Source organism: Tribolium madens, unplaced genomic scaffold (assembly GCF_015345945.1).
Source record: "Tribolium madens isolate multiple individuals breed KSU strain unplaced genomic scaffold, Tmad_KSU_1.1 Scaffold_20;HRSCAF=117;Tcas5.2_LG4, whole genome shotgun sequence".
Lineage (NCBI taxonomy): Eukaryota > Metazoa > Arthropoda > Insecta > Coleoptera > Tenebrionidae > Tribolium > Tribolium madens.
In genome coordinates this window covers 4,729,722-4,751,208 of record NW_025400985.1, presented here as the reverse complement: position 1 = coordinate 4,751,208, position 21,487 = coordinate 4,729,722, and the positions used below count along the sequence as shown (strand labels likewise).

General features: G+C 31.0%; 4 protein-coding genes across 7 annotated transcripts in view; 1 reads left to right on the top strand and 3 right to left on the bottom strand.

Annotated features, from left to right (window-relative positions):
* The window catches only part of LOC123004890 (UDP-glycosyltransferase UGT5), a 10,145-nt gene extending 6,655 nt beyond the window's left edge, over positions 1-3,490 (bottom strand). Inside the window, exon 1 of the mRNA XM_044398402.1 lies at positions 3,279-3,490. The gene's annotated coding sequence lies outside the window, so the exon portion shown is untranslated. The remainder of the gene's footprint in view (positions 1-3,278) is intronic.
* Positions 3,491-5,553: 2,063 nt separating this feature from the next.
* On the bottom strand, positions 5,554-11,443 carry LOC123004955 (pinopsin-like). 2 transcript variants are annotated; one of them, XM_044398508.1, is made up of 10 exons: positions 11,288-11,396; positions 11,031-11,186; positions 10,692-10,779; positions 10,410-10,607; positions 8,978-9,476; positions 8,769-8,928; positions 8,529-8,724; positions 6,052-6,184; positions 5,771-6,001; positions 5,554-5,721 (listed from the first exon to the last, which is right to left on the bottom strand). In XM_044398508.1, exons 5-10 carry the CDS (start codon positions 9,125-9,127, stop codon positions 5,554-5,556), a joined length of 1,038 nt encoding a protein of 345 aa, XP_044254443.1. In that variant the 5' UTR covers positions 9,128-9,476; positions 10,410-10,607; positions 10,692-10,779; positions 11,031-11,186; positions 11,288-11,396. The 2 variants fall into 2 exon arrangements, with proteins under 2 accessions (XP_044254443.1, XP_044254442.1); XM_044398507.1 differs by lacking the exon at positions 11,031-11,186 and having other exon boundaries at positions 11,288-11,443.
* Positions 11,444-13,142: 1,699 nt separating this feature from the next.
* On the bottom strand, positions 13,143-19,047 carry LOC123005592 (probable H/ACA ribonucleoprotein complex subunit 1). Of its 3 annotated transcripts, none has more exons than XM_044399404.1 (6): positions 18,913-19,047; positions 17,400-17,513; positions 17,169-17,349; positions 13,609-14,197; positions 13,397-13,565; positions 13,143-13,341 (listed from the first exon to the last, which is right to left on the bottom strand). In XM_044399404.1, the coding sequence occupies exons 2-6, from the start codon at positions 17,511-17,513 to the stop codon at positions 13,237-13,239; spliced, it is 1,158 nt and encodes a 385-aa protein (XP_044255339.1). In that variant the 5' UTR covers positions 18,913-19,047; the 3' UTR covers positions 13,143-13,236. The 3 variants fall into 3 exon arrangements, with proteins under 3 accessions (XP_044255339.1, XP_044255341.1, XP_044255340.1); XM_044399406.1 differs by having other exon boundaries at positions 13,681-14,197; XM_044399405.1 differs by lacking the exon at positions 18,913-19,047 and adding an exon at positions 17,560-17,663.
* On the top strand, positions 18,760-20,782 carry LOC123005593. Its single transcript, XM_044399407.1, has 2 exons — positions 18,760-20,128; positions 20,176-20,782. The coding sequence occupies exons 1-2, from the start codon at positions 19,726-19,728 to the stop codon at positions 20,706-20,708; spliced, it is 936 nt and encodes a 311-aa protein (XP_044255342.1). The 5' UTR covers positions 18,760-19,725; the 3' UTR covers positions 20,709-20,782.
* Positions 20,783-21,487: the final 705 nt, after the last annotated feature.

Genomic DNA, 21,487 nt, shown 5'->3' with positions numbered 1-21,487 from the left:
TAATAAATGGGTTTGCAGTAAATAGACAATAAGTAAATTGCATATAATTATTATTATTAATTAAATGCTAATTAGATAATAAATGGTAAAATACTAAAATAGAATTGGTCAATCTTTTTCCCTTTCATTTCATTCTACTTCTTTATTTTTTGAAAATAATTTTAGTAAATATGTACAGCTGAAAAAAATTTACTTTATTTAGGAAAACTGCCTTGACTAAATTCTTGGACGTATTAATAATATCAAACTAATTACATTATAATATTGCATTGAAGAAAAATAAATAAAAAGTAACTAAATAAGACGGATTTATTTTTGCAAAGTTGGTAGTTGGCAAAGAAAGGAATCTGTTTCTACCTATAATACCAGTACAGTAGCCTTTTCTTAATTAAATTAAATTAAAATTTTTCATGAAGTTTACTGATTTTATTATTTTAATAGTAAATCACAAATTCTCTAAAGTAAAGAGAAGCTGACCTCTTACTATTTTTCTCATTTTTTTGTTAGATGTTAACTAAAATGATCAAAATTTCAGGTAAACATAATCTGAGAAGTAAATTTAAATTGATCTTATTTTTTGCTACATTTGCAAACAAAATAAAATTTACTACCTGGAAAAATAAAACCAACGGAAAAAATATATTTGCATACATTCCATGTAGACTCATTATTCAATCCCTTTTCATTAAAGTAAAGTGAATTGGGTTAACCTAATTGATAAAAAGGGTTTAACCACTTATTGTGATTAATGAATTTCACTTTTACAGCCAAATGTCGTGACTAGCAATTTACAACAAATGAAATTCAATTATAAAGGTATATTTTATAAAACATAAAACATTTTTTTAATGTTAAATTTTTATTTGCTTTGCTATTTGGAACAACACCATGCACACAAAAATTACGTTAGACACCAAAACGACAATTGCAATTATAAAAATCTATTACAAAATTTGTTCCACAATTATGTAGTTCAATCATTTAAAAAATCAAAATAATAAATAAGCGTATAAGTAAAGACAACAACAGGCGAATTGACTCAATGTTAAAACATTTCATGCCATATTAGTACCGGTAATAACAATAATCTTAATGTTGTTGTTATCTATTGTGATTATTTATAGACTCATCAATTAATAGCATTTAATCACGAAACTAAAGTTAACACTTATTTCCTTGACATCCTCATTTTACCACATTAAAGAATTAAAAATGTAATTAAAAGTAATTTGTGTTGTTGGAGACTTGGACATCACTTTCCACTCATGCAACGCAAAGTAGGAAAGTCCATGATAAAAACACTGTGCAACAAAACATTAAAAATCACCGAAGGGGATGTACAAGAATGTCTAAGGAAATACGAGGGTTTATGGGGAGGTTTATCTTATAAATTAAGACCATTGCGCAAGCGCAAAGTTAAGACGCATTTGTTTACGTGATTACCAACACATTGTGTAAATCGCTAGTTAAAATTTTATGTTATTATGGTCGATATTTTCTTAATAAAAACGGTTGTAGTACACTTCTCTTATCTTTATATTCTGATGTAAACTCAAGTTTTATGCCTTCGTAGTACTCTTAGTTATTGTAAATCAGTTATTATTAGCTATAAAATAATACATTACTTCATACTTGTAAAAAGCAAAATTCGTAAAAATGGCCAAATAAATTTTTATTATTTTTTTTATGAAAAACGTATTATTCAAATTGCATAAAAAAAATACAGTAACATGAGTATAATCTACCATACGCCAAAAATAAATCAAAAAATTCTTCCGTACACTTTTTTTTATAAAAAAATAAAATGACCAAAAATAGAGGTTTTTTAAATTTATTTTTAAACGACACAGACAAAAAATTTGAAATTAATATATATTGCTGCTAAGGCCATCAAGCAGTTTATGATCTTAATTCTTTTCAGAATTTTTGAATAACGATTTATTTTTTTATTCAGAATAGTTCAACTTTAATTAAAACTTGTGGTGGTCTTTAAATTGTTATTTTTAAGCACTCTTTCAACTAATTAGGACTTTTTTATTAGTAACAAAATATCTAATATTGATTGAAGTTTAAGGTATGTAAAAGGTTGATGTATGGAATATGTTTTACGAATGGGTGTTTGGTGTACAAAACTTAAGCCTTGAAAATTACCAAAATAAATTAAATCGATGTAAAATTTCTTGGTTTTGCTTTCACATTGACCATAGAGTCCACATGAGAAATTACTTTGATAAACCGGAATCTTCCTAACTTTTCTACGCTGAAAGGAAAAGTCGATTATCTAACACCACCGACCGGATCAAAGGTGCATCTTGTTTCTCTTCACGAGATAAAATTCCGAAACACTGCTTTTACTTTAAATGAAACTAACAACCGATAATTACGCTTGCGTGTCGATATTATCATTGATCTTGAATCACAACAAAATCTTTGAAAAGCATGCCGGCGTTTTTTTTTTTCATAATTTCGAAAGACTGTTTATTCCCAAGGCTGAAACCTGTCACAGCCACACCTCATTGTTTTCAAAAATGAAAATAACTCAACAAGAACAATATTGTATCTTCCATGAAAAAACTCGACCGGTGAGTAAAGTTATGCACGTGCGAAAAGAAAGTTGTCTTTCTGTTTATAACCTCGGTTATATAAACACAAAATCGATTAAGGAGCAATTTTACTACGAATACTAGTGACGTATTAATTAAAAAGTGCAAGTGAGTGATAGTGAAAGATGCTGGCGGGTTCTTTCGCAACGTGGATAAATGTCGTCCGCAGATGAAGAAAATCTCTCTTTGTTCCGCTACTTTCTACATTTTGTTTATTTGATAATTTTTCGTGAAATTAAATTCAACCACCGAAACAAATTCGTTCGTCAACACTGTTTAATTGTATTCAACTCATCGCAAAAGCTAATAGAATTGCACCGACTCGGAAGTCATTATTACCAACCTAAATTGGCATCCCATGTACTTTAGCAAATATCTGCATAATTAATAACGCTGCAGCAAAGTTACGACAATTCCTTAGTGTGCACCACAAAAGGTTAAACCGAAAATTAACCATGACATTGACCGGAGTCTCACTCATTGAAATTAGCTTGCCATGCACGAAAATTATTAATTAATTTTTTATTTGTCTTAATAATTAGGACCACCTGATTAGAAACCTCATCTACATTCAGTTATTGCAACAGATACTAAATCTGTTTAGAGAGAATCTTGTCTGTTTTTAATAAATAAAGTTGGTCCAATTTATAATTAAATAATATAAGAAGCACTTACTTGTGTTTATTATTTTTTTGAAAATAAAGTTATAATCCTGTAACTAAGTATACTAGTCAAAACACATACTAAACAACACTGCGCACTTTTGGAGTACAATCACTGATTTTTGTACCACAAACTGCGATTCCTCATGTTGTTGCTTGTGACGAACACAACCATTAAATAATTGTAATGCCTTCAGTCAGAAAGTAAACTGAATACTAGTTGGTTATAGCGGAACGAAGTTGAAAGTGGAGGAGAAATGGTAATGGTACTGCTTTAGTACCATCTCATGTTCGGTTACATTGATCGGATTGAACCGATTTCGTAATAAATGATACAAAATTTAAAAAAATTGACATTTAACTCACTGGGGTCATATTTTGAGGTGCATAATGACTGTTACCATTAAAAGAAAATCATTTCCTTTCCTAGATAGAAATCTGTGCAAAAAAACATAATAATGTTAGAAAAATAGATTATGATTAGCTATGCAAATTTCCGGCTTTTTTGTTATCTTTTACAGGAAGAATAATTTGATTTTAATGATTTTTTATAAAATTATTTAGTGTGTGATTTGAGTTGTCACGTGACCAAAATTGAGCAAACCTGAAAGTAGTAAAACGACTTGTAAAACGTGTTTACCTCGTTATCTATCAAAAATATTATTTCTGTTTTCACTGATGCAAGAAAAAGAGCGAATAAACCCATTGTGGAACAAACATTAAATCAAAATTTTCAAATTGACCGACAAATTACAGTACAAAACAGTAAAAACATTTTAAAAAGAGTTGATAAATATTGTGAAATATACGTTAAATCAAAATTTTCAAATGACCGTCAAATTACAGTACAAAATTTTTATGGAGAGACACAGAAAATTAATTTTTCAATAAATCCCTACTAATTTCTTAAAGAATTTTATATTTTATTTTAATTAGTTTTATACAACCAAGATAAATTCAGCAATTTGCACTAGTTGTTAAATATGACAGAGTAGAAAATAGAAAAAAAGGCAAAATCCGAAGAGGAAACTCAACAACTCAAGTGTCGGATTTATGAAGCGAACCGAAATCAGATGAGAAAAGACTTGAGAAAACTCCCTTCAATTTTAAAGTTTAGCGTTAGTTGAGTAATACGGTAATAGCATTCGTGTTTATTTTGCTATTGTCTTAGTTCCTCTTATATAAGAACAATGAGGAAAAGAGTTTATCCTCAAGCTGTTGACATGAACAATTAATTGATTTGTGGCGACTCTTGGGGAGAAAATTTGAAAGTTTTTGCTCAAAAAATCGTCTAATTTAATTGTCAATATTTTGTTATTTCTCAAATAAGAGAATTTGTGAGCTTATCCTTGCTTAGTTGTTTAAAAATTCGAGACGAGTCTGACCCAGCGACAATATTACCAATTTTGTTATGAAACGTCTTGTTTATTGGAATCTGTAGGAAAAATTGTGCAATGCAACTTCAATGGTTGAACAAACAGGTGCTTGCGAAATTTCACCTGGTACAGATTAAATTGTCTCAAAAAACAAATTCGATTTTAATTTGGAAAATCTGTGTCAGTAATAGCCGTATGTAACTTTCAAAGTACCTTCATGTGCAGTGAGGGTAATTATTTTGATCTAATTTGCAATATTGCTTTAGGTACAATTAAATTGTGCAATTATCTAATTAAATATCAAATGCTTAAGTCGTTTAATTACTAAACCAAAATTCTGTCGCGTTCAGACCAAGAGACAAATATTTCCAACGTTTGGGTGTATTAACAATTATAAATAAAATAACCACGCTTTATAATTATTTTATGATAATGACACGTGAAATTTTTTAAATCTTAATTTTAGAACAGCCAAATTGCTTAGATTAATATCAAGCAGAGAGAAAGTTAAGTGAAAATATCGTCCAATATCGTGCATATAACCATAATTTAGAAATAATAATTTTTAAGTATTTAAAAGTTACGACTTCCTAACATTATTTCCAATTATCTTGACGCTTCTTATTGGTTGAGAAGGTTTCTACATATGCTTAAATTTGTACGTGATTTCTTTTAAAATGTTCTCTATGGTGGCAGAAACGTTTCATTTGTTGATTGGACGTTTTAGTCATCAAGGAAACGTACGAAATTTCTAATAGCCGGCAGCAAGCAAACATTAAAAAATCATAATAATAAAATGTAAAAAAATAATTAAATGTTGTTTATTTTTTCTTATGAAAAATAAGGGCAGATATTATAATGTTTTTAAAAGGAATTAATAAAACACAAATATTTTTAAAATGAAGTCTTTATTTATAGCATAGAAACATCAGTCTCTAAGTCCTTACATCTTTGTAATTTTTTCCCTAAGAGTTTGCCCGTTTTTTCGTCTTCATTTATCGTTTGCATCATTCTTGATGTCCCCAAAGTGTCGCTCCCTCTATGATTCTTTTTCCACTTTTGCAACCAAACATGTTGAAACTGAAACAAACAAATCAAGCTAAAAACTCATTATATCCCCCAGCATCACCTGTGCATTCAGTCCGATGTAAATGACAGGATTATAACAAATACTGCTCTTGGCTAACAATGCCGGAATCACCGCTATGCCCGGAGTCACTAACGAGGCATCCCCAAATTGTATAATAAGAGCCATGATTGCATACGGAGACCATGCTGTTAGAAAGGCAATTATCATGATGAAAATCATGTACGCCACTTTGTTTTCGGCTTTCGAAACTTGACCCACTCGAAACGCGTTCTACAACGACTTTGTGTTAACAGAATTGTCATTGGGAGTTTTTCACTTACTCGTCGCATCGTTAAAATGATGTTTACGTAACTGAAAGTGATTACTACCAGAGGGAGAAAAAGACCGAATGCGAACAAATATAAAATGTAAGTCGTGGAATTCGAGCTTTTCTCTTCCCAGTTTACTGAACAGCTGAAATTGAAGTTTTATTAGAAGTTAAGAGTCATTGTGGTTAGTACGAGTATTTTGGCAGACGTAAGTGGGTTTTCTTAAGTACTATATGAGGACTCTCAGCCCAAATTCACAATGTGAGAAGAAATAACGTAATTCATTAGCGACTATCACTTGTAACAGCCGTGAAAGCGTACATTCGATCGTTAAATGTCCAATATTAATTATGACTTGGCCCCATGTACTTTTCTTCTCTCTACGTTAAAAATCATTCTTACTATTTAGGACAGTGAATAGGCTTGGACTCATACCAACTTTACTTTCAACAGTTTGCAAATTATTCCTTGTGATTCAATTTTGCATAAAATCAAAATGTAAACACTCAACATTCATTACATTTTAATCAAAAATTTTGTTATTCAAATACTATGCAAATAAATCTCAGGCTTGTTTTACTGGTTATATAATCACTGTTTTCGAGCGAAATTGTTATTTGTACAGTGCCGGACAATAAATTTGGTCCACCATTGTTCAGTCACTCCAAAAAAAATAGATGTAAACCGTGCATCATTGTCAATATAATTGACGTGCAGATTTTTTTTATTGACAAAATACTGACATCACTGTCAGGCATCAAACTGTCACGAATATGCTTTCAGTTACATATTTTAAATAATTTTCTTTTCTCGAGAGAAAAGGATGATGAGAAATCTCTGATATGTCAAAATGACAACCATGCATGACAATCAGTATTGCCAGGTTTGGTCAAATCGGGTGATTTTCATGTTAGTCTGGTGATTGGGTAAAAACTTTTTCAACCAGAAACTTGATTATTTCGTCCATTTTTTTCAAAAAAGTTAACAAAACGCAAAACCAAACTAGTTAAAAATAGTTTTGTTTGTTTTTTACAAGATTTTACTAAACAGGACTGAAAATGACAATTTAGTTTTGTCTTTTTCGAATACTTTTTTAGAAACACAATTAATTCGCTACATTTCGTAAAAAACAAAAATTCAACAAATTTGACCAAAACAGCGTTACTTTTGCCTTTTTCACGTGTTTAAGCAGTTTTTGAAATAAAAACAAAAAAAATCTAAAAATTTTCTTGAAGCAGGCAAAAAAATTACAAAATTAAATCGAAATTGATATTATTTTTAGCTTGTGCCGCTCGATTTACTTCGTTTTTGAACCAGAGGCTCATTTATTTTGCAAAATCTTGTCCAAACACGCCTAAAAATTACAAAAACAATTGATATCAATGTTATATTGTTTGTTTCACTCGATTTCACTGATTTTTTGAGCAAAATAAAACAAAAATAAGCTGAGAAAGCACAAAATTTGTCCGAAAATGATTTTAAGTGCGTTTTTGTACTAAAATCTTAGGTTTTTAACAAAATTTCGCTAAAACAAACTAAAAAAAATCAAGAAATTAATTTAAAATTACATAATTTTTGCATTTCTCGAGCATTTTAGCACGCTTTTCAGTAGGAAACGCAATTATTTTGCAAAATTTTGTTGAAAACAAGTCGAAAAATCACAGAATTGAGCCAACATGTATGTCATTTTTGTTTTTTTCAAAAGTTTAAGCGGATTTTTAAGCTGAAAACTCCGTTTTTTCGTGAGATATAGCCATACAAATCATAATCTGGTGAAAATTTGGCAAATTTTTCAACCCGGATCTGGTGAATTTTATGTTTTTGATCTGACAACACTGATGAGAAAGTTAGTTCACATATTGCCTGCTTTAGAGACAAATGTCATTTGGACATTTGCACTGTATTTTGTTTTTTTTTTTCTTCTCAGAAAGACGTGCAAAAACTAAGTTTTTGGGTTCTAAATTAGACTTCAATTATATTTAGTTTTTTAATTTGTGTTGTATGGACACAAAATGAAAAAAATAAATTTCTATAAAATGCGTTTTAAATATTAAAGTCAAGCACGAATCTAGTATTAATCAATATTAATTTGACTGATTACTAATCAGTGAGTATTAATTCACACCCAAATAAGTGTTCTTACATAACAAAACCATTATCAAAGTTTTCGCGCAATTAATTAAAAATGCGTATAATTTTGCATTAATTTATTTTAAATTCCGCCGTTTAACCCTTTCTAATTAAATTTCCATACGTAAACAGTAATGGATACGTTCAAAATTTTCAATAATGAGCCCGCAATATGAAAATTGATCTCAAACCTGATATATAGCGGTTATTATGAAGGCAAAAAATCAGGCTTCACTTCGTTTCAACAAAGCAATTTTTTTGTCGTGGCAAGTCAATAAATCACCGTTCCGGAAGAATAACAAAATGATAAAATATTTCTCGAGTTACAATATTGGACTTTTTGTTCTCAATTAACATACCTAAGATTGGCGGCTTCATGGACGTATTCACCCCAGCCAATCAAAGGGGGTATTGTTAAACATAATGAATATAACCAAATACTGAAGACTGAAAAAGCAGCGTTGCGCAAATTTAAGGCATTGTTACGGAACGGTCGGGCGATTAATAAATAACGTTCGAATGCAAGAACGGTTAAAGTCGTAATTGACGTGATACCTAAAAGGGATACTTTTTCTATTGTTACAGTTGGTATAACTTACCCAAAAGAGACATTATAAAACCGTAAATGGTACATCCAGTTTTGCCAAAAATCCATTTGTAATTAATTGCCGAAAAAAACGTCCACGGATTTCCTAACACAGATACAAGAAAATCGCTAACAACTAAGTTAAAAAGAATTATATTTATTGGAGACCACAACTAAAATATCAAATTTCAATAGAAAAAATCGTTGATTTTGTGTCAGTACCTGTCGCTCTTTCAGCATAAAAATAATAACTGTCAAATTAAGGCTAAACCCAAAAAATCCGATACAAAACAGCACAACAGCTGCCGCAATATAGCCTTCAACAGGAATTAATAATTCAGCGTCGATTTCAGTCAAATTAAAATTCTTCATGCGGAATTATGACTTCACTTAAATCCACATGAATTTTTGTAAAGTTGAGCACCGATAAGATTCAACATCATTCGCACACGCAAACCTCTGTCTAACTGAAATCTGATAACAAATTTCAGAGTGCGTCGACGCAGTTTCAGATATCTTCTCCGGAAGTAGACTTCGTTAAAACTAACGAGACACTCAATTTTTTAATTAAAACAACATTTATTGGGCTTAACAACTAACTAATTATACTATTTACAAAATCGAATTTTCAAGAAGCAGGAGTCGCTTCCGGTGTTTTCTTATTCTGGACGAAAGGGCTGGTAATTAGCCTTGCAACGTTTTGTAAAACATTTATGGGAATCTGGAAAGAAACAACAACAATTAGGAAAGAAAATACGATTACGGTCGAACTTAAATGATTGATAGGCTTTGTTTTGTAAGAAAAACAAGCTGTTGCTCTTGTGTAACAGCCGATTGGATGAATTGTTAGTACAATATAGTTTGTTCATCAAAAACTAATTAAACTTTCAATTTTGCAACTTCAGTTATTCCTGTGTCATTATTTTCGGTTAAAATACAGGAAGTAGGCAAGATAATTTAATTAGTGTACTTATTAACACCAGTGTGCCTAATATATTTTGACATATTTTGCTTATCAGTCTTCCTCATAGGAAAACAATAAAAGTCAAGTACAATATTATAATTTGAAATGCAGATAAGTGTAATTTATGTGCTGGCACAATTTTCTTTCTATAAAAATTTGATATAATGAAACTATTAGCAGAAAATTAATTCTGATGCAAAATGAAGACTAATGGTTAGTTAAATTGAGAGTGATGAAAATTTTAACAACGATATGTTTCATAACATTTTGTTTCTCCTCCATTTATGGATGGAAAGCGTAAATAAAATGGAAATTAACTCTGACGAATTGGAAAATTTTGTTTATAAAAAAATTTGTTGTAAAGTGATTACAAGAGTCACAGAGAGGAAAATTATACAAATTTCATATATTTAGGAACTGTCCTTGCCTCAAAGAACACAAAGAATAATTTCACCAATTGTGAGTTTGTTCTGGTAAATAAACGTATAATAAACAAGTTTGCACAATTTTTCCACGAATAATTGATCGAGCGGTGACTTGAAAAATGTACTTTATTACATCAGAAAAATTGCAATAAATTCCTTTCGAGATAAATCATCTGAATTAATTTGTTGTATTATAAAGAAATCCCTCCAATAACCGTAAATAAGAAGAAATGTTTCCGGTAGCGGCAGATAAACTACAACTTACCTGGAAAATATCATCGATAAATCTTGCAAACATTGATCCAGCTCTTTGCGGATGGAAAGGTGTGGATGGTGGGTCCGGAGTTTCAACTCCAGTGGTAATTCCTGTTATTTCAACAGTTGCGGAGTCTCTTTTTTCATTACTATCATCCGTTTTCGATTCAGGCGAAACGGCATTGGCCGCCACGTCGTTTACAGTCACCTAACCAGGAAAATCTTCATTAGAAAGTTTCAATGATTTTCAGATGTCAACACGACTTTTTATCTGATGAAAGTGAAAATTTACCTTGTCTAATTGATCGCTGGTTGCAGGTAAAGCGATTGCTGATGCTAATAACCCAAAGCAACAGATTAGCAAGAGGGTGTTCGGCATTCTGAAAACAATAACTTTCATTTAGCCTTGAAAAGCCGGCCTAATAATAACGTTGATGAAAAATTGAAAGCGTTGTGAATACTTGAGTGGTTTTTTGTTTAATTGCATGTTAATACAATGTTATTAAGGAATTGTGTTGTTTCATTAGGAAATTCAACAATGATTAATTTTTGGTGAGTCACTGTGGCCAATGATTCTTTGAAAATAATCTTTAGAAAGCGCGTTATGTAAATTAAAAAAAACACCTCTTACTCGTTGCATAAATTTTATTATCAGGATGATGTCCGATTTTCAGTGAAAACACTCATAGGATAATTAAATTCTGGATGACTCCGGCTATTCAATGTCAGGTTTAGGTTAATTTGATACGCTTTATTCACTTGACACAAGTAATTTTAATTAAAATCTCTGAAAATGTGTATTAAATTACCAAAACAAATAAACGAATTGAATAAATTAACTTCTAAGACACTCATTATGTTAATAACTATTAAAACTGTTAAACGTACCTGTTTTTTTCCAAAGATGTGACCACCACAAAATAACTGCTCTGGTTGGTTCGCGATTGTGCGGCAATTCACTCCGTTCGCGAGTTTCTAGTCTGACCCAGCGTTGACTTCTCCTACCATAAGCAGCATGCACTTTCCGTTATTTCCAGAAGCAACATACTTTTTTATTGATAAACTATAATAACTGTTAATGAGATCATTCTTATAATCCGCGGTTAATTTTTTAGGATTTCTCGGTCATTGACTGCACAAAGAAAAAGAAATTTCATAACTCAGATTTGCAGCTACAGTTCCCTACCATTTAGATAAGACAAATATAAAAAATTGCCTGTAATGACGACCCAAAAATTCAAAATCACTGAAAACAAATCGCATTTTTTACTTCAGGAACGCGAAATTAATATTTAACAATACGTTCCGGACGTTTAGCAAAACTTCATTGTCTTTATTAACAAACTGCTTAATTACCATAAAAATGGCGCAATTATAACATCAATGACAGTCATTGAAATTTCTGCAAAAGAGGAAATGAAGCGTTTTGAAAGTAAATAGAAACTGACTCATGTATGATATTTAACTTACTTAATTCAAAAATTTGCATAATTAACATTTATCTATTATAAGCAAATTATTTTGGTTTAAATTTTCAAGTTTTCCAGTAAGAATATAAGAAATAATGCAATAATAAGTTGTATTAAACATTTTATAGGTATGCAACTAGTAAAACAACAACATATTTTGCAATTTGTATCTTTATTTGATTAGTCTTAAAGATACACTGGCCGCCAAAATTTTGCAACTTTCCAAATTGCAATATTTTTGTTATTTTTTGTCGAACAAATTTTTTTTTGTCGACAAATTTTTGGTTGGCTTAAAGAAAAAACTTTGTAGATTATTGTAATTTAATTGAATAACATTTCTAGTTTTGTCTTCTAAATGTGATATTCAAAAAATGAAACCACTGTTTTTTTACTTATTTTTATACTGAGCTGTGGTGTGCGACAGAGACAAACTTAAGTTTTTACTGATTTCAGATTATTGCCTATTCTTTTCTGAACTGTGTATTACATTTTCCACAATTTTAATTCTTGAGACATGAGAGATATAAACCTTAAAAAAAAGGATTACATTTCCAATTTCAATGAATATTCGTATTAAGTGGGCCGAATGTGCCAAAACATCAAAATAGGCGCATGGGGGCTTCCAATAATAATTAACCGTTTTACTTGATGTAATGTTAAGTTTTTCAGATTTTTTGTGTTCAAAGATGTAATTGTGCTCTTTTGGTGACACAAGCAAGAATTTTCGTTTTAACTAACTTTTTATGTAGCTTCCTTTCTGAACGAATATCTAGTAGCATTAGAAAAGCAACGTTTTTGTCAATGTGTTGTATCTGGGACACTAGAAGATAAAATTTTGAAACAAATTGGTCCTCATTTAGAAATAACGGGCACTAATCTAAAATAACTAAAAACTTAATTTTGTCTCTGTTGCACATTACAACTCAGTATAAAAATGTAAAAAAACAGTGCTCTCGTAACATTAACAAGACAAAATTAGAATGTTCTGCAAATAACAAAAATATTACAATGTAAAAAATCGCAAAATTTTAGTTGTCCGGAATTTTGGCGGCCAGTGTATTTTCTGGTAAAAAAACATAAATTTTTCTTTTTTAATTTTATTTTCTTATTATGTTAAATAAGTAGATAAATTACCTACGTTATTACATTGCAATTTTTTCAAGAAAAATATTAAGTAATTGTCATTAAAATATATCTCTAAAAAGTAATATTGTTATTCAATATTTAATCCCAGGTGGCTACTAGAATTTCGGCTCTTTAATAAAACACAAAAGTTTATTTTAGTTTGTATTGAGTAGAAAATTTAGTACAACTAAAAATTTAAATACTTCTAAGTACTAAAACATCACATTCGATATTAAGAAATTACTAGGCAGAAACTCCAACTGATTTTGACACAGAGAGAGATCCACTGGCCCCTCCCGCAATACCACTTACAAACTTACTAACAGCCCCTAGGGTGGAGATAGGAATCTGAAGCAAAAAAATATTTCAAACTTCAAATCTTTGTAAACCTAATTCTACTTACATTAAAAATATCATTGAAAAATTGCGGATTGGCAGTTTTCGTAACCGTGGCAGTGTAACTTCCCGACGCCCCGCCGCCTCCTCCTCCATACCCACCACCATATCCTCCACCGTATCCTCCGCCATATCCAAATCCTCCGAAACCGCCCCCATAGCCTCCTCCAAATCCACTGCAAGAAATATTATTGACACAAACGTGAAATCCAAACTTACACATTCTTATAATGTACACGTTGATGAAGATGAGGATGATGATGTCCGTGTATTTTAGTTTTTTGCACGTACGTTACTGTTTTTGGCACAGTTTCAACTTCAGTAGCATAACTCCCTCTAACTCCCACTGACGCAGGAGCCGAAACTTCTTTTTCAATAACAGTAGGCTGGGCAGGTACTCTTATAGTTTTCTCGACGGTTGTAGGAACTCGGATTGTCTTTTCAACGTAGGTAGGAACTTGGATTTTCTTTTCGACGTAATTAGGAATAACGGTTCTTTCTATGTAAGTTGTTTGGGGTTTGGGTTGTTCAGCCACAACTTCAACTTCTTTGTGAACGACGGGAGTTGCAATCACTTCGACTTCTTTGTGGACGACGGGGGCTGAAGTTTTTACGGTTAACTTGCCTGTGGCTACAGCAGGTGCTTTGTGGGATATTTTGGTTATGTGGGTTTCACTACCACCAGATGAAGCTCCCGCGAATGATCCGCCGACTGAGCCGGAAGCACTGGTGGCTCCTCCAAGACCAGCTCCGGCCGAAGCACCGGCACCGGCGGTGGCCCCTGCATACAAGCCGCCGGCAGCTCTACCTAAAAGATCAGTTTTGTCATCAAAAATCTTACAATTTTTTTAATTTTTAAACTCGTGTCGTGGACAAGTTGGAGTGAAAAATTTCAGTAAAGAAGTAGAGGATTTTTATTAAATCCGGATTTCTGGTACTTCAGAAACCTCAGTTAAAATTTAACTGTTTCAAAATTGTTGCTAAGGCAAAGTCTGTCTATATTTGCTTGAATTTTATGATACACTAGACTAGAAGCAATTAACTTTTTAAGCCTTTAGCGATAAAGAAATCTCACATTTCAATTGTAGAGGTTTATTTTTTGCGAGGTTTCTTCAATGGCCCTCTAGTCACTTTGGTAACAATAGCTTTACAAACACTCTCATTAAAACCCTCATAAACTAGTTTGATAAGACAAAACCCTAAAATAGACGGATTTTAACATTTATCTGATTGGTGTTTCCAGAAATCGGGCCTAAATGGTCTAAATTGAAACACGAAAAAAAATCAACTTTAAACCGCTTTGGTTATTTTTATATATAGTTAACATTAACGAGAAATACAATAGACATTTTAGTATACTCGTACATACATTTACAAGTAGAAATTTTTCTGAAAAACTGACTGTCATAGTTAACAGTATAGATGTCACCCGAATAGATAATAAATTATTTAATAAAATGAGAGCTTGGTGTGTTTTTTAAGAGTAGGTACATTTTTTCTAAAAATTTATTATTAAAATTTATTATAGTCCCATAAAGTGTAAGAAGATGAATGCTCCGCCCATTTTGAATTGTTATAACTAGTAAGTAGATCTATCGTATCAGAGCAAAAATTATACTAAACAATTTTTTCCGCGGTTTCATGAAACAAATTCAGCTACAATAATAAGATGCATGTTTTACATTGAGTTCTGTTACGCAATACTTATTCTGATTTGGGTAAAAGACACTGAATTTAGGTTTAAACTTTAATTTCAAGAAATTTTCAACGTGACATTTTAAAAATTAAAAATGTAATAGTTTGACTTACGCTCCTTTTAATTACAGTTTTTATTAGTAACCACGTAAGGGCGAGGCATTAATTAAGTTATACAAGATATTTCAAAACTCACGCCCCAGAGAAAATTTCAAGTAAGATAAGATATTAGGAACATGAAAAAAATATTTATAAATTCTATGTGTCATAGACTGTTAATTTTGACATTCATTTTTTGACATTTGACATTTTTTATGTCCCTTTAGTGTTACTAATGATCTTGAATGTTTTTAATACTCCAATTATTTAGTAAAGGTACAACAATTTCGCTAATAAATCCACAATTAACGTTAAACAGAATTACAATTTAGGATACAGCTTCCTAGTTTCCGCTTCTAATAATGTTGCAAAAAAATTCGAAAATTATTTTTCCAAATAAATAGAGACAAAAGGCAAAATTTAAACACTCATAACTTCGAAATGTTTATACAGTATGTCCTTGGATTTGGAAAATTTATTTTTGTTTTTACGCTATAAAACTGCAAAGAAAAAACATTTTTTGCTTTACCTGAAACTAGCAAATCAGTAATTAAAACTTTATTATTTTAACTCAGTAGGAAGAAAAGTTCATTTTTCTCTTGATTTTGGACTGGAATCACATTGGCGGTTTTATTATTTTGACAATGATGTCACTTTGATAAATAAGTTTACGCAACTTCTTCTTCTTGGATCTTCTTGGTATGGAAACGATGAACAAAAACACGATTAGCCCGTCACACCAAACTTTTATGTGCTATTAAAATAAAAGTTTGGTGTGACGGGCTAATCGTGTTTTTGTTCATCGTTTCCATACCAAGAAGATCCAAGAAGAAGAATTATTTCAGCTTAAAAAAATTTTTTTTATTAGAGCCAGTATTTGGTTGAATTACTTTGATTTAGCTTGATTCCCAACTTAAAGTTGAGCAAAATCGATTCAAAATATTACAAATTGCTTTATTTCAGCCTAAAATTAAGATTGAAGCAATTATACTAATAAAATATATTTGTTTTGAATTAATTCTGTATTAAAATCGATTAAAATTGGATTGAAAATAGCTCAAATTGCTTTATTTTAGAAGAAAACTCTTATTAGAGCCAGTATTTGGTTGAAATACTTTGATTTAGGTTGATTCCNGATTTAAAATGCAGAGAAAAATTATTCTCAGTCGAAAATCAAGAGAAAAATTAACTTTTCTTTTCACTGAATCAGAATAATAAAGTTTCAAGTACAGATTTGCTCGTTTCAGGTGAAGCTGGTTTTCCTTTGTAGTTTTGGCGTAAAATCAAAGATAAAAAATTTTTTCCTCTTGTAAATTCAATCCGGAGACATACTGTAGATAGAATTTTTTTAACATTTTTTTCCATGCTTGTGGTATCTTAACTTACATGGCATTTTTCTCTAGAGCGCGAATTCTGAAACACCCTGCATTTAATAATTTTTACTATAACAAGTTTTATTTGAATTAAATTTATTGTTATATTTGTTAAAATTTATGACATTTGACGTATGCGGTACCCAAATCGCTTGAAAATGGCTGAAAGTGCATTATTTTCGAGGAATTACGTTAATCTATAACATTTTTTCACTTAAAAACGAGAGTATGCAGTCAGTGATGACAAAAGTATAGCATAAAATGTTGCCAAAGTTGAATTTTGTAGAATAGTTTTTGCTATCAACAAAATCACCCTCAAAACGTCTCTTTACTTGTGACAAACAAAATAATATTCTTGATAATTTTATTTATTCAACATTGTACTTACTACCAACTACCACCATTTGGTAAACGATTATTAAATCGAGTTGGTCTACTTTTATTCATAATATTTATTTGGTGCGTTACAATTCTTGTGCAAAAACTAATCAAGAGTTTCTACTTCGCTACTTTTCTGTTTCTTTTGAACATTGGGTCGTCTAATAAGAGGAAGAATATTAAGAGGATCCAATCTCGTAGTCTCGTAATGATATTTATAACCAGATCTATTACCGCTTGAATCTACTGTTCCTCCAAGTCCAGCTCCGGCCTGTTGTCCGAAAGGAGTTCCAGCTTCAGCGTGAAGACCTCCATCTGCTGCATTTCCGCTCAAAAGACCTCCAAGACCAGCAGATGCGTGGTAACCGAGGAAATTAACACCGACGTTTCCATTATCGAAAGTAAATGGAGCGGGCTGAAATAGTCGTTTCAGAACAAAAAGTACTAAAATTGAAAAAAACTTACAGCACTGCTTTCAAAACTTGCTGAAACCGACGAGGATTTTGCGACATTTGTTGGAAGTGCGTTGATTAAAACTGGGAGGAATAAAGTTGTATGTAGAAGTAACCACATTTTCATCTAGAATAAAATCAGTAAAACACGAAAGTGAGACTCGCTGCGATACTTTTATATTTTTGGAGGTTGACACGGAAGACGCTTCTTTTGTGAGTGGTGAACAGAGTTGGACGTGAAATGGGTACAAACAAACCTTTTATTGTTGCTATTTCAAGGATCAACAAGTCATTTAAAAGTATCACCTCTTTATGCACACTTACGACATTAAAATTACTTTGATGAATCAACAGTGAAAATTTCATTGAACGAGTCCACAGTATCAACTCAATCAAAACAAAGTTCAATAATTGTAACAAATGTCAGTTTTAATAACATTATCTGATTGTTTCGCGTGGCCATTATTGTACTTATATTGTCAGATATCATCTCCGTGCTCATCCTAATTAATTTAATTATTGTTATTACAAAATTGTTTCTACGAGGCTTCCTATACATTTTAATGAGTTGAAAAAATTTATCAAGGAAAACGAGTTAGATGATTTGACGCAGGTTCTGTTTACATGAGCAAATAAATTAAGCAGCAGCTACTGACGTCAGAATTATTATAATTTTGTTATTAGAATCCCCTAAATTCTGTGCGAATCTCAAATCAACAAATATTTTTGGGTGGTTCCCATTAATATTCGATGAATTAATAAAGAACAAGAATGTATCAACAAGAATTTGTTTATGTGCATGACATTATAGATCAGAGAAATAAAATTATACTGTGTAATAACAAGTCTAGCATTACTTGTGGTTTATATTAAATTACATTTATTTTCCCTTTAAAAAGATATTATGTAAAAACAAATGGTTAAAGAAATCTACAGTGTTGTTTTTTCATATGAGTATTTTGAACAGATGATGTGGATTTGTTGCACGACATTTTACAAAAACTGGTACAAAATCACCATCAAGAACAAAAAAAAGATGTAATTTGTTTACCTATTGTTACTTATAAGATCAGTAATTTCTTGAATTTTAAAATAGTATCCACTCAGATATACTTCAAATCAATTTCTTAATTTTTTAATTTTTAGATTTAGGGCCAATTGACAAAAAATCGAATGAAATCGTTGTTAATTATAATATAAAGTTCCTGTTTATAACAACCTCCTTGAAACTTGAAAATGGAAGTCATTAAATTTTTATTACATACCTGCAGTTGAAAATTTAGAAGATAGTAAACAAAAAAGTGTATTCAAAAAAATTAACAAAGAGTAAAATTGGTAAAAATTCCATAATCCATTAATAATTAAATTAATTACTAATAGACAAACACTTAATTGTATATGCAATAATTATTGTTCTCTCAGGTGCAATTAACTCATTACCTATACGAGTAAGTATAAATAAAAAATGCACTCAATTCCAAAGCAAATGTCCTTTAATACAGATTAACGTATTAAGCTAAACCTACCCTTGATTATTATCTTATCTTCTTTTTAACACTAACCACAAGTGAAGCACAATGAAGAAACTAACACACTGTGAACGAAATTCCAAAAGTGTGAATATATACGTCAGTACCTGTTGAACCTGAGAAAATAAAAAGTTTTGGAGCCTCCGGCTTTGTTGATGGTCTCACGAAGGTCAGAAGTAGATGCTCTCAAGATAACGTGATTAACATTTTGCGGTTCTAAGTCATTATTAAGTATTTACAAAAAACTATAATGACTGGAAATTCTCAGTCAGTGTCGGGTGTGAATCAAGGGTTGCAAGAGATTATAAACCACCCTAATGGGTTATTATTAATTGGGTTTTTTTGGCGAAAACCTGAGATGTTGGGAAATTCCCCACGTGAAATTACTGTTAACGGCATAAAAACAAGAATGTGTGGAAAAATTCAATGCGACGCCAGTGTCTAATAGTTATTGATTCCTTTCAATCAAACAATTCTAGAGATATTTCGCTTCCGATTTTCTCAAAACACAAAGTTTCGTCATTATTGTTTCCCGAAATAATGCGAAAGAAGCAAGGTCAAATCTGTGAAAACCAGAAACACAATCTTTAATTGAAACACGTCACTCTAATTAAGTCTTTAACTGCCTTTTTTAAATTCATTAAATTCAACTTAATTGTATTTACTTTAGCATAACTGAAAATGCTTGGTTTATTATGATTAACTTATCGCTTTAGCTTTCCATGTGTTATACGATTTTCGAGAAAAAAACAGTAACCTGGATACTGCTAGTTATTAAAAAAAAACAACATTTAACGTCATTTTGTCAAAATGGCTCTTGGAACTGGGGATTTGGTTCTTCTTGTGGTAACAGTGGTTATTGTGGTGGCTGATATTATTTTAAGCCTTTGTGTTACTTTTGCTTTACCTAACCATGCGAAAAGACCTGGTTGGTTTTCTGCAGACGGCAGAGCTCGAACATTTAAACAAGCTGCGAATGTTTGCCCATGTTTGGAAAAAGTTTTTCCTGAAGGAACTAAATCAAAGATTACATTCCACAAAATTAAGAAGATAGCAGGGAACAAGAGATCAGTTTCTGAAGATTTCATAACTCAACAAATTCGGGAGTATCCGTTTTTGGTATCGTTGAGTATTCCTGCATACAGTGACGATCCTACTGAGAAATTATTTGCTTGCAATGGTCTAATACAAAATACAAATTGGCTTGCAACAAGTAAAAGACAATATAATTTTGCTAACTGTTTAATATTTTTTTTTTAGCCCACACCTGTGTTCGAGATAAATCCGAATGGTTTAATCTAACTGTACGCTCAGGAAGCGCGTTTTGGTCAATAGATGGAGTCGAACATTCTGTAATTGACGTTCGTGAAGATGCCATTGATAATCTAGTTATGCTAAAAGTCACACCACCGTTTAGTGAAAATTTACTTCCATTTCCGCCACTCAAACATTTCTATTACGGAAATTGGACTTACGGTGTTTCATTCGGCTGGGATGATAACATGTACCAGAAAAACTTGACGTCTAGATACAAATACAAGCCTTTTGAAGTGGAAAAATGGACTTCCAAGACATGTGATTCCAAAGCCAGTAATATTTGTTATATGAAGAAAAGAAGTGAAATTTCCAGCAAACCGTTGCTGACAAGTTGTCATCAAATACTTGGAATGAGGGCAATTAACAATAATGCATTTGTTTCGACAGCTCTAAGTTACCCTAATGATAAAGTTGTTGGCGATTGTTTACCAATATATGAAGATGCTTGTGGTTTAACTGATTTTGAAGTTTGTTAGAGCTATTAATTTTTTGTGGATTAGGTGTTTCATGTATTTGCTTGAAGGAAAATAAATTTGAATTGAAATGATAAGTAAAATAACATTTTCAATTTTAACAAATTCCTTAAAATAATTATGCTTTCATTAAACAAACAAATAAAAAAATAGTTTGCGGTTTAAGTTAGAATTTGTACCTATAAGTGGTCATTTACATTAATTAAAAAACTAATTTACTTCAGCAATTGAAAAAAAAAACAGAATTTAATATAAAAACTTTATGCAACCCAAAATACACCAAACAGTGTGCGGTTGTATGTTTGGTTGACTATACAATATCTACACAATTTTATTAATATACCATAAGTTTATAAGGTAGAAAATATTCGTCATTCCGCAGCATTGGTAGCTTTAATAAAACTAGAATTTTCTTTCCATTTCTTATACAGGGTGTTTTACATAATTTTACGAGGCCTGTGCCTGTAAGATGCAATCAATAATACAAACTCGATTACAAATTTTGAAAAATTGAATAATCTTCTCTAGTTTGTTCACCCTTTCAAAAATTACTACATTTTTAGTTAGTTAGTGATTAAGTTAGCTAAACTAAAAGTATATTCATGCCGTCTTTTGATAGAACAAATGATAATTGTTTCTGAAAAAGTGCAGTTTATGACTATTAAGAAAACAGTGATCAGTTTGACAACTACTGTCATGGGTTTCCAAAAATTAAATAATTAAATGTGTATTTTTTGTATCTAGTGTTTTGTGACTTTTGTATACTATTTAGTTGCGTACAT

Coding starts and splice junctions, on each gene's coding strand:
- LOC123004955 (XM_044398507.1), bottom strand. CDS start 9,127: ATGAAGAATTTTAATTTGACTGAAATCGACGCTGAATTATTAATTCCT. Junction 8,725..8,768: donor TTTTATAATGTCTCTTTTGG/GTAAGTTATACC, acceptor TATCCCTTTTAG/GTATCACGTCAATTACGACT. Junction 6,185..8,528: donor CATGAAGCCGCCAATCTTAG/GTATGTTAATTG, acceptor CTTCAATTTCAG/CTGTTCAGTAAACTGGGAAG.
- LOC123005592 (XM_044399404.1), bottom strand. CDS start 17,513: ATGAAAATGTGGTTACTTCTACATACAACTTTATTCCTCCCAGTTTTA. Junction 13,566..13,608: donor CGTGTACATTATAAGAATGT/GTAAGTTTGGAT, acceptor TATTTCTTGCAG/TGGATTTGGAGGAGGCTATG. Junction 13,342..13,396: donor TTTTCAATGATATTTTTAAT/GTAAGTAGAATT, acceptor TTTTTGCTTCAG/ATTCCTATCTCCACCCTAGG.
- LOC123005593 (XM_044399407.1), top strand. CDS start 19,726: ATGGCTCTTGGAACTGGGGATTTGGTTCTTCTTGTGGTAACAGTGGTT. Junction 20,129..20,175: donor TACAAATTGGCTTGCAACAA/GTAAAAGACAAT, acceptor TTTTTTTTTTAG/CCCACACCTGTGTTCGAGAT.